Raw genomic sequence first — 12,387 nt, 5'->3', positions numbered from 1 at the left:
TTTGTATCGATTTCCTGTGCCTGACAGCAGTGCCCTACGCTTGAACAAGATTAGCAGCTGCCGAATAATGAAATCCTTTTCGCAGCCATCCGCGCTTGTTAGCCCAACAGAACAGGAGCACCTATCTTCAGACAGCACTTCTCAATGAACGAGGATCCTTCTGTAAAGTGGCTTTGCGAGCTGGGAAACTGTTTCCTTTTAGTCTGAATGAACTGAAGCGTTTATGTGGAGAGCACTCTTTATGGGGCTCAGTTGTGTTTGAATGGTTAAATGTGAAATAAAAGAAGGATTAAATTTGGTTCTGAGCAGAACTGACCGCCGTTTAGAGTCCACCAATCACGGCAGCCATCCAGGCGTCGGGAAGTAAGCTGTCAGGCCTCCACGCCTCATATCAAGCGGCGTTCTTCCCCGTCTGTCCCCAATGTCCCTTTCTCTCTTTGCAGACTTTGAAGCTCTTGCTTAAGTGGTGTATTGGACCATAAAGGACGCTTGACAGAGGGCTTGCGAGAGCCACAGCGCTCTCACAAGGGCAGTTTTGTAAGCCCCCTCGGTTGGTGAGATCACTGCTCAGCGAATTTCCAAAGCCTTGGCGCCTCTGGAGTGGGTCAGAGAAGAGTTTCTGCTCCAAAGCTCAGGTTACCTCACAGAGCAGACAATGGGAAGGTACCATCATACACACCAGAAGAGCCACTCTGTCAGTTCTACAATAGTCCTGTGTCAGATAAACGAAGATGCCTGTGCCTAGCTGGCTGGGTGGGTGGGTTAGGACTCTCTCTGTGCTCGTGGTCAGAAGGTTGACATTCTGCCGTTGGCAGATTGATGTCATATTCCGGTGCTTTAACCCTAATCACTCCAGGGACTTTCTGACCCCACTCTCTCAATTGTACATCACTTTGGACAAAAGAAACTTCCAAGTAAATGCAATTTTTAGTATGTTTAGCTTGGAAGCTCTTGTTTCTCCTTGCAGGTTTCATGTATCCCATTGCTGTTCTCTGCACTCTGTGATAAGCGGTTAAGCCTCCTGTAGGGGCTCACGGTTTAGCTGTGAGAAGAACTTTCCCCAGCCTGACGTGTCGGCCTTCCTCGGGAGGCAGTCAGCGGTCGGACGCGGGCTGCTGCAGGGTGGAGCCGCAATCAGCAGCATTTGCATTCTGGGGGTGGCCAGGATTACACCCAACACTTCAGAGCTGCTTATTACCACCAGCACAATGGCTGCAATTTTCACCACTAGAGTGAGCTGTGTGGTGAATTCTGACAGGAATGACCGGGGGGGGGGAGCTGGGGTGAGTGATTCCTGTATCAGCAGCATGGGGGTGTTGGAGATCAACCTCAGGGTCAGCATCACCCCCGTTGTGGCCATTTGAGCCTGGCACTTCTGTTTTGTGGTCGACACCTCTGAGACTCTGTCCTTTCAGGTCACCGTGGGCCGTTTGTAGATCAGAATGTGGTTTAACACAATGCTCCCATTGGGCTGCGGCAAAAGACTGACTCTGTAGTGTAATATACAGTAGAAGCTGATCCTTCCCTTTCTTTGTACAGCTGTCAGGATTTTGGATTCACTTGTGTCATTTTGAGATCCAGGGGCCGGTTGCACAAAACACCTTAAGTTCTCCCCTTAAGTATGACACTTAAGGTTTAATTTCTCCTTAGCTAAGGGATTTATTTAAGGGTGTTGCACAGAACCCCTTAAAAGGTTGAGTTTACAGCAGTAAAACTGTCCCGTTTCCATGGACACCGTTCATACGCTTGCGCTCGCGCCTGCTTGTGATTCCCGTTATCGCCTCACAAGTAAAAAAAATTTGAGAAAAGAAGACAAGAAAGCGAAATTGGTCAGAGGAGGAAAAGATTATACTTTTGGAGGAATACAATAAAAGAAAGAACATACTAAAAAGTAAATTTGATCCAGAAATAACAGCAAACAGAAGGAAAATGCAATGAAAATTAATTCAAAAAGTCTGGTGAAAAGGTCCATCCAAGAGGTCTAAAAAATTACAGCTTATCTGTTCTGGCCAAAAAAGAGATCACTAATTACAGGAGAGAATGCGACAAAACTCGTCAGATAACTCTTACCAGTTAACATTAACTTACAACTTCAGATAGGTTAAACGATTAACATGACTTGAGGGAACTGTTAAGATTAGTCTGTGTTGCTGACAGTGAAATAGACCTCTGTATATAAGTTGCTCATTTTCTTTCAACAAGTTATTATTACTCATTAAAGTATACTTTATATAGATATAAAGTAGCAAGCTCGGCTGAACGTGAAACTGGCTAAATGGGCTATGACACTCGCGTTTAGACTGCAACCTAATGTGCTAGAAAATAAATAATTTTATTCTATACAAAATGTCATTTTCAAGGTGGAAGTCCACCTCCAGAACCTCTTTCTAATGAGGCAGCGATGGTAGCGGACATGAACGACACGGCACACCAGTGACTTATGGACATGAAATACATCGCCTGTTACAGCCTGGAAGGAGGCCGTAGCACAAACCCGCAGAGCAAACATTAACTGCAACGCAGCTGGGGAGCACAGGTTCGGATTGTGGGGCGATCCAACTGCAGACGGTCGGACAAATTTATAAAGTCAATTGTTCATCATTAAGCATATCTAAGGGGTTCTCTCAGATGCGGAACACTCTTTTTGGGATCCGTTCATTTTCGTTATTTATTATCATAAACTCGGCCATGTTGCAGTTAAGGTACGGTTAGAGGTACCTTATTTTTTTTTTCCTTAGTTTGGTTGTTAAGGTCTTTTGTGCAACCGTTAAAAGTATAAGACCAAGATAAGGAGAAAAACTTAAATACTTAAGAGAAATTTTTAAGGAAATCTTAAGGAGGATGCATCCGGCCCCAGGTTCTCATGCTGACTTGCACTTTGCGATGTGAATTTATGCTGCAAGTGTTAAGTTGGTTCTCCTATTCGTTGAGTTTTGAGGTTTCTGAAGTTGAACCCATTTTTGATGATCCAATTATCCTTTAGGCTGGGATTAGCTGTAATCCCTTTTTTGGTTATTAGTGAGCATATAACCTGCTCCAAGCTGCAAAGTGCAATTTCCTTTCCTCCTTCAGCATGTTCTGTTAATGTTGATACTGTATCAGCAAAGACTGAATCACACCAGTGACCAAGTCAGAAGACCCTCGGTCCTGCCCCTAATTTACGAAGCTGTATCCGTATTTTTAAAATGCAATGAATATAAATGACTATAAGCATCAGACTCTAAATTCTGCAGCAGATGTAATGATTGAGTTGGTGGCACTGAAAATCCTGCTGGGTAACTTAATTATCACTCAGAGGGTCCTACAGCGGAAATGATGGGAACACAGCCAGAGGAGACGGTCCAAGGAAATAACACTGTTTTCGGGTTCCTGACTTTCATCCGTGTGTGGCGTGCATGAGTGTGTGTGCGTGTGTAGTTGTGCGTCTGTGTGTGTGAACCGATTCAACAAATTGTGTCGGGACAGCAAGAAGTGGAAGGTTAGGGTTAGGGTTAGGATTAGGATTAGGATTAGGGTTAGGGTTAGGAAGTGTAAATCAACTGGGATCCCTTGTTCTCAATGAGTAGAACAGGTATGAGCATCCCTGCACTAAAGTCAACGGCACTTGACATTTTAATCTTCAGGAGTCACAGCAGAGCATTTCTGAACAGCTTGCAAGTTGGAATAGGACACTTTGTTCAGCTGGTCTTGTGCTGAGCATCTCAGAGAATCCCATGGAAGAGCCGAGTGACTTAATTAGATTCCTCCCTGTAACATAGTGTCTGGCCTTCCACAGATTAATCTTTGCAGGTTAACACGCAGAACTCAGACGATCTCCGAGGGGGAGCCACATTTCAGCAGCGACGAATTACTTAGCTAAATGAGGGCATCTCATTTTGGTTTGTCTAACGACCTTTATTAATCACAGTCAGGCTCAGTCTAATTAACGTCCCATTCTGCTTAGCCTTGCTTTGACCCTGTAAACGAGGGAGAGGCATTTACAGGTTATCATACATCACCGCTAGAATTTAATATCCCTGTCCGCTAGAAGTTAATAGGATAGTGCAGCTGCAAGAGGTCTTGTGATTTTTATCTTTTTTTGCCAGTTTAAAGATGGTTTTAGTTCAGCACCATTACGGAGTGGAACAGCCAGTTACAAGCCTCTCTCATCCGAGCTGGGAAGCTCACCTGGAGCTGTGGATCATGATAGCTACACACGGGAGTGTCGTTAAGGATTTGCGACTCCATGAAAACATAATATATCGGCCCCCAACCCAGACCATTCATATTAAGTTCCAACTTTTTTGGCCCCAGGTGGCCCATTGAATTGAATTGTCATATCTGCCCCCCCCCTTTACGGCAGTCCTGTATACAAATACAGTACAGTACACAGGTGTTTAGTGCCTGTTTGGGCTCCTCGAAGTTGTGGTAAGGTTACCCCATCTTGCTCTCTGTGATGCATATACACACATACATGTGAGATCATGCTTGGGGGTAACAGCGCAGGGTCAGCCAGCATGCAGGGCCCCTGGAGCTGGGGGTTATGGGCCTTGCTTAGGGGCCTACAGACATCTGATTATTCCGCTAAGGCCGGGGTTTGAACCGGCACCCTTCTGATCACAGGCACAGGGGCTTAGTCTGCTGAGCCACTCACAGCATTCACCCTTGTTGCTTGGTTAATACATATACATGGTGCTGTTCCCTATGCGAGCTTTACGGGGGCAGCGTTTCAATCGTATCTGGGATCCTGAAGGGGAGTCACAGCTCAAGGTCCTCCAAAGGCACCCAGTCGTCTACATGCACAGTCTCACCTGGGATTAATGAATAATTCCACGTGCCTCCTGAATAATGAAAGCTACAGGGAGGCTGTCATCTTCTCTGCGTTTTGTGGCGAGCAGCTCACTGCCCCCCGTCTTTTCATTAATGTGCTTCCTGTGATGAACAGCCATTTGAAATGTAGAGTGTCAGAGGCGGCGATAACGGGGGAAAGAACAGTGTAAAGTTTTATAGAGGTCAGCATGGGGGCTGTGTGCTTTGAGGACACCTTCCACTGGCCGTCTCCAACATGGCCGTCTCGCTCAGAGCAGCAGAATGTGCTTTTTATGGAATCCTCTGCCAGCCTGTCCTTCTTTTTTTGAGGGCTTACACTACAGCTGAGGCGTCACAGTATAACTATAATTTGTTCACAGAGGAACCTGCATACAATAAACTCTTAATGCAACGTGTCAGCATGGCTGGCCTGATGGTGTATGTGTGTGTGTGTGGGGCCACATCCCAAAGGGGTTTATTTGAATGTGGGAAACTCTTCATACCTACCCCGCCCCTCCCTGGTCCCAGCACCCCTCCCTGGTCCCAGCACCCCTCCCTGGTCCCAGCACCCCTCCCTGGTCCCAGCTCCCCTCTCTTGTCCCAGCGCTCCTCCCTGGTCCCAGCGCTCCTCCCTGGTCCCAGCGCTCCTCCCTGGTCCCAGCGCCCCTCCCTGGTCCTGTCCCTCCCTGGTCCCAGCGCCCCTCCTTGGCCCCACCCATGTCACCTGCTAACCACTTGCTTCTCCTCTTCCCCTTCCAGGTCAATGGGAAGGACCTGTCTAAAGCCTCCCATGAGCAGGCAGTAGAGGCCTTCCGCACAGCCAGCGAGCCTATCGTGGTACAGGTGCTGCGTCGCGCTCCACGTCCCAAGACCATGGTCTCGCCCCCGGACGCCCAGGTGGCAGACAGCAGCACGCAGACAGATATCACCTTCCAGCACATCATGACCCTCAGCAAGCAGCCGGCAGCCTCACCGGTGGGGGTGTTGGAACAGTATCTGCTGCCAGAGGAGTGAGTAACTCCTCACAAATTAACAGTCCAGTTAGTCACAGCACTGCTCTTTGGTTGTTAGTTCAAATCCCATCTCCTCTGTGTTTGCATGTTCTCTTGGAGGATTTTCTCCTGCAGTTCAAAGACATGCATTTAGCTTAATTTGTGTCTCAGAGCTGCCCGTAGCATATGACTGTGTTCAGGGTGAGGGTGTACCCCTGCCCTGTGCTGCCTGTGTAACGTATGACTGTGTTCAGGGTGAGGGTGTACCCCTAGCCTGTGCTGCCTGTGTAGCGTATGACTGTGTTCAGGGTGAGGGTGTGCCCCTTCCCTGTGCTGCCTGTGTAACGTATGACTGTGTTCATGTTGAGGGTGTACCCCTAGCCTGTGCTGCCTGTGTAACGTATGACTGTGTTCATGTTGAGGGTGTACCCCTTCCCTGTGCTGCCTGTGTAACGTATGACTGTGTTCAGGGTGAAGGTGTACCCCTTCCCTGTGCTGCCTGTGTAGCGTATGACTGTGTTCATGTTGAGGGTGTACCCCTGCCCTGTGCTGCCTGTGTAACGTATGACTGTGTTCAGGGTGAAGGTGTACCCCTTCCCTGTGCTGCCTGTGTAGCGTATGACTGTGTTCATGTTGAGGGTGTACCCCTTCCCTGTGCTGCCTGTGTAGCGTATGACTGTGTTCATGTTGAGGGTGTACCCCTGCCCTGTGCTGCCTGGGATGGGAGCCAGACCCTTCATGACTAAAGCGGTGGAGTAACTGCTTATCATTCATAATCTCTGTTATGTCCAAAATAGAAGAAAGTGAGGGACAAAATTATCTTGTTATAAACAGGGGAGAATATGTAAATGAAGAAGAACCATGCATGCTGTGAATGTTGTAGTTGATAGTTTGTATAGTTTTTATAGTATTTCATAGTAGCTGATTTGAATATCTGCAATCATTTGCCAGTGGCTGTTTAAGTTGAGTGTCCCCAGAAATGTTAGAACTGCTAAATGTCCGCATAGGGAGTGACATTTTGAAATTTATGCTAATACACGTTTATATAGTTAGCTTAATGATCGAGTTGTTGGTAATAATAAGACTTGGGTACTATAAGAAATAGATGAGTAGGAATTAGATTGTAAAGAATCTTCCATCTCCTTGCTTGGCCCGGGTCCCTCCTGGGTGCCAGTTAGCAGCTTGCCGCCTTGGAGGTGCCGGTACTCAGTTCTGTCGCATCCCATCGGGTGCTAATGAGAGCGCTGCTCCATGCCCATCTGCCAGTCGGCCAGCTCTGCCACAGGCACTGTCTTCTCTAGACAGGCAGGAGGCCGTCAGGCAGGAATGGCACAGCTCAACTGAGGAATAACGCTTCACACCGTGGGCTGCTTGGGGTCAGCAGGGGTATAAATATCCCCTTTAAATATCCCCAAGCACATAGGTGAGAAATAAGCCATGTGACATGCTTTTCTGGACATACAACAGACTCTTCTCTTCAAGGTATTTTTGGTTGGATATCCACTAAATCGTTATTGTCGTTGTTCTTTTTGGTGGGTACAATAAACTACAATGTTTGCCATGAATGAATCACGGTCTTCAGATCCGGCTTCTCTTTCCGAAATCAGGAAGCCGCAGCGGTGCCCATGGAGCTGGGGGTTCAGGGTCTCGCTCACGGGCTCACGGGCATGTGACCGTTTCGCAAAGCCGGTCTCACGCTGGCAACCTTCCTATTATGGTTTCAGAGGCTTAACCTGGCATTGTGAGCATTGGATATGTGGATATCGGAAAAGTGCTTCAAACGTGGAATATGTGTGCGATTATAAATTTTGACTGTGTGCATTTGAATACGAAGCCCCCGAGAAGGGGGCCTTTGGCATATTAAGTACTGAAAGTCACACGGCAGAGGGAATTACTGACAGTAAACCAGGGGCAGGTCCACATCTATCCAGCTGGATTTATGGGTAATAAAAGACTCTTTACATGTAGGACTTGTAACATTGTCTTAAACGAGCCTTTAAATATCGTCTCTAATTTATGCCCTGTGATGTTCCATTGTTTTTCCAGACACTCGCCGAGGCATGAATTCTTCGACCCCGGTGACTTCCTGGAAGGCATGCGACAGGAAATGGATCGAGAGGAGCTGGAGTATGAGGTAACGTTTCCCAGGCTCGCCGCGGATGCGGATATGACCATCCAGAGCATGGCATGCAGGCCCAGCGTTCCGGGCTCCTTCATCGCTGTATGGAGGCTGCGATCTGCGGTCCAATCAGATTGCTTGTTTGTTCTGCACGCTGAGCAGATGCTAGACGGTAACATCATTATTTATTACTGGCAAAGACTAATATGTCTTTCTCTGCACTGGCTGCTCCTCAACACGGATCATACAAAGAAGATAATGGTACGGCTGGGATAATGGAAGACTGATGCCTTTCATAATGTATATTACTGCTGCCTACGTTGGGTCATAATATCGCAGTAAAATAAAAAATGATGAGGTCACCCGTTACAACGGGATTCGTCTGCGATATTAATCGCTTAGGCTTTGACAGGCAGACGGCTGAGGGCAGCGAGGTGAAAGGTCACCCAGGCAGCTGAATGCAAGACTAGCTCCCCTCAGCTAGGCAGTAGGCCAAGATGCCTCTCCACAGAGATCTCTGGAGACAAAGGTCAATTGTTCGATCAACAAAAGGACCTCAAAGTCACATGGATGCTTTGTTGGGCTTGATACACATTCTGTGTTACCCCTATGATGTCCGCTTTCTGTAGCGGAAGCCCTGAATTGGAGCAGGGTGTTGCTTTCTCTGAGATGTTTGCTGTGTAGGTAATAAGGATTCACATCAAAGCGTGTCCCAGCCCTCCTGATTACATGGAACTTCTCGAGTGCCTTCTGCAGGCTTTGCCAGAAAGTGCCTTATTTTCGAAGACGGGCCCCGCTAAATGACCGTAATGCCATGTGATTTCCCCCAAATGCAAGCCTTTTATGTAGGATTTCGGACGGCGCTGGAGTGAGGATAAACAACATGTGATGAGCCCCTCCCCCAGGACATAGGGAGCGTCGTATCTGTTTCACCATCTGATAGATTACAGGTGTCGAGCGTGAAAAGTGAGACACGGCTGCTTGGCAGATGTTTCACCGAGATCGGAATAAATTTTTCATATTTCATTCTGTCTCGGTTGGCTCTGCTATCGATTGTTCACCGTTTCCAGTTGTCCTGTGGGACATACTTCTCATTGTTTACAACAATACACTATGGCAGTTCTGCGTGAAGTATATCTGTCTATCTCACCCCTAAGATTGCTGATATCGCTGAGTTCTTTTGCCCCATAAAATAAATACTATAATACAGAGATATTTTGTATTTTATTCTGCCGTCTCCTTTCAGGAAGTGGATTTGTACAGAATCAATAGCCAGGACAAGTTGGGACTGACCGTTTGCTACAGGACTGACGATGAAGACGAAACCGGGATCTATGTGAGCGAGGTAGGCATCCCGAAAGCTAGCAGCTCACAGAGTGTAAAGAAAAATGTTTAGTAATGTATTTACCATTAAAGTGTATATAGTTAAAGGGAGTTAGACACAGACTGACCTATTATCTGCAGCACAAGCTTGATATATTGTGGTCAAGGACAGGAAGTAAAAAGAACGGGATAAAATCTGTTTTTGAGATCCGGCTTGTTTACCTCCCATCCAGTCCATGTTTTGTCATTCATCGCGCATCGGCTTCCAGAAATGAGAAAGTGCCTCTATGGGTGTTTGTCCTTTCAGACAGCGATAGCGTATTTTTTCCTAAGTTTAGGTGACGACATAATCTGTCCTGCAGCATTTCCTCATCTATAGGAAACATCATCCACTTTGATGTGATTTTATTGTCTTGAGTATAAGTGGGTGTGTTTTTTTTTTTTCTTGCTTTAGATTGATCCAAACAGCATTGCTGCAAAAGATGGCAGGATCCAGGAAGGAGACCGCATCATCCAGGTATGCCCAGCTCAAGGTTCCCCACCTGGTGGCGGGGCAGGGTGTCGTTATTCGAACACCTGCACTGAGGGTCTTTTGTCCTGCTCCCAGATCAACGGTGTGGAGATCCAGAACCGAGAGGAGGCCGTGGCACTGCTGACCAGCGAGGAGAACAAGAACGTGTGTCTTTTGGTGGCCCGGCCAGAGATCCAGGTGAGAATTCAGGATAAGGTAACGGGATATCCGAGAGCAGCCAGACACGACTCTGTGTTAGTGACGTCACTCAGCAGCGTACAGAGGTCTGCCAGGCAGGAGGTGGGCCTGTGTATCACTAACCAAACACAGGTTATGTTAGTATATTCAGTGAGGCCCACTGTACCAGTCTGTATAACAATAAACTGAAAGTCATTATGCAGGAGGAATTTCTAGTCATTGATACCCGATATCAGAGAACATACTGCAATTGATGTTAAGAAGTAGAGTTCAGTGACTGCAGATGATTTTAATGATTGGATGCAATTTTCATTATTCTTACTGACCTTGATGATTGAACCTCATCTAAATTGTATCCCAAGTGCAGTACTATGCAAAAGCCTTAAGCAGTCAAAGAGAATGCGCAAGACTCTATATCTGGGTAGTAAGTGTAAATTTGCTGGGAAAGAATCTCAATTTAATATTAGAACATGTGCAAATTAACAGTGACATGAGAAAAAATTCTTCTGTTCTACAAGTTCCTGTTGTCTTGCTGGAGGGCTAGAAGAACCCTGCTTTGGTTCCCAAGCCTCTCCTCAGAGGCAGCCAGCTATTTCATGTGTGTCTTACATATCACTACCAACTCAGCTCATTAATTAGTTTAGTTAAATGACTCCATGAGACACCGATCAGCTATACGAGGTGGGATAGGGAGTTTTAGGAGCTTTTTTATATCTATATTGAGTTTTTACACTGGAGCGTTGAAACATGTAGAGAAGCAAGAAGGATAATAGCAGCTTTAGTCCCAGTCATTCATTGCTAACAAAGCTGATGGCTAATCTGTGCTCCAGACCCTTAAATCTGTCACTCCCCGCACCTAGACACACCCCTCTACCATTATCACACCCTCAAAAATAAGACGGGAAAGTGAGGGGGCAGGAACTGAGGAAAAAGAAAGAAAGGATAGATAGATAGATAGATAGATAGATAGATAGATAGATAGATAGATAGATAGATAGATAGATAGATAGATAGATAGATAGATAGATAGATAGATAGATAGATTGATTTGATTGATAGATTGATAGATTTGATTGATTTGATTGATTGATAGATTGATAGATTTGATTGATTGATTTACACTCCAGAGGAACTAAGTAAATTGCATTTATCAGTTGTACTTACTCAAAGGTCTGAGTAAAAAATAAAATGCGTTTTAAGCCTTTTTTAAAAACCCGGAACAGATGGAGAACAACTAATATTCGCCAGCAAGCAGCTCCACAGACTGGGTGCAATAGCTGTCAGAGCCCTGTTACCATTTGATTTCAGCCGGGTTCGCGGGGGGTCTGGAAGTAGACTGGAACTGGGGAAGTTCTACAATGTATGAAGGGGCCTGTCCATTAAGTGCTTTAAAAACAAAAAGTAAACTCTTAAACGTAATGGTAAAATGAACTGGGTGCCAATGAAGAGATGCTAAACCTGGTTTAATTTGTTCCCTCTTCTTAGTGCCTCAGCATTGTGTACCAACTGTAGACGAGCTAGTGAAGATTTAAGATGCCTACATATATGGCGTTATGGCGTTAAATATTTCAAACGTGAGGAAATTAAGGAATAGATAAGTCAGAAAAAAGAAAGGAGGTTCTTAATTTTCAACATAAACTCTGTTGTTTCAGTTGAGACTTATCTGCTTGTCAAATCTGAGATCAGCATCAAAGATCCCCCCCAGTTTCCTGCCCTGGGGTGTCACATATGTGGATAGCTGACCCAGGTGTTGCATGACAGATGTGGTGCCCGCCAAAGGGCCAAAAAGAATGTATATATTCTACAGGCTGGTGAAAAGTATCAGTGAACGGTGAAAAGTCTGGAATGAGATGCCAGTGGGCTGAAAATGATCTTCTCTGCTTTGCCCCCCCCCCACCCACCCCTCCACCCCGTTTCCAGCTGGACGAAGGATGGATGGATGATGACAGGAACGATTTCCTGGATGACTTACACATGGACATGTTGGAACAGCAGCACCATCAGGCAATGCAGTTCACAGCCAGCATGCTCCATCAGGTAAGCTAATCCATCCCAGAGCAAGTGAGTGACATGGACAGGTAGCTCCCAGCATGCTCCCCCAGGTAAGCTAATCCATCACAGGATAACTGAGCAACATGGACATGGTGCTCCTAGTATGCTCCATCAGGTAAGCTAATCCATCACAGTGCAACTGAGTAACATGGACATGTCACTCCCAGCATGCTCCATCAGGTAAGCTAATCCATCACAGAGCAACTGAGTAACATGGACATGTTGCTCCCAGCATGCTCCATCAGGTAAGCTAATCCATCACAGAGCAACTTAGTAACATGGACATGTCATTCCCAGCATGCTCCATCAGACAGGTCAGACCTAACCCACTGATGCAGCCATATATGCTCCTTTAAATTGTCCCCAATGTCCACACGGAATCAAATAAAAAGTTTTTAATTTAA

At 46.2% G+C, this 12,387-nt stretch overlaps 1 protein-coding gene across 3 annotated transcripts in view; it reads left to right on the top strand.

Annotated features, from left to right (window-relative positions):
• pdzrn3b (PDZ domain containing RING finger 3b) overlaps nt 1-12,387 on the top strand; it is a 74,857-nt gene that overhangs the window by 60,143 nt on the left and 2,327 nt on the right. For all 3 annotated transcript variants that reach the window (XM_049023059.1, XM_049023058.1, XM_049023061.1), the window contains 6 exons: nt 5,548-5,798; nt 7,827-7,914; nt 9,146-9,244; nt 9,677-9,739; nt 9,830-9,931; nt 11,852-11,968. In XM_049023059.1, the coding sequence (XP_048879016.1) occupies nt 5,548-5,798; nt 7,827-7,914; nt 9,146-9,244; nt 9,677-9,739; nt 9,830-9,931; nt 11,852-11,968 (720 nt within the window). The remainder of the gene's footprint in view (nt 1-5,547; nt 5,799-7,826; nt 7,915-9,145; nt 9,245-9,676; nt 9,740-9,829; nt 9,932-11,851; nt 11,969-12,387) is intronic.

This window comes from Brienomyrus brachyistius, chromosome 8 (assembly GCF_023856365.1).
Source record: "Brienomyrus brachyistius isolate T26 chromosome 8, BBRACH_0.4, whole genome shotgun sequence".
NCBI lineage: Eukaryota > Metazoa > Chordata > Actinopteri > Osteoglossiformes > Mormyridae > Brienomyrus > Brienomyrus brachyistius.
This window is presented reverse-complemented; position numbering and strand designations above follow the sequence as displayed.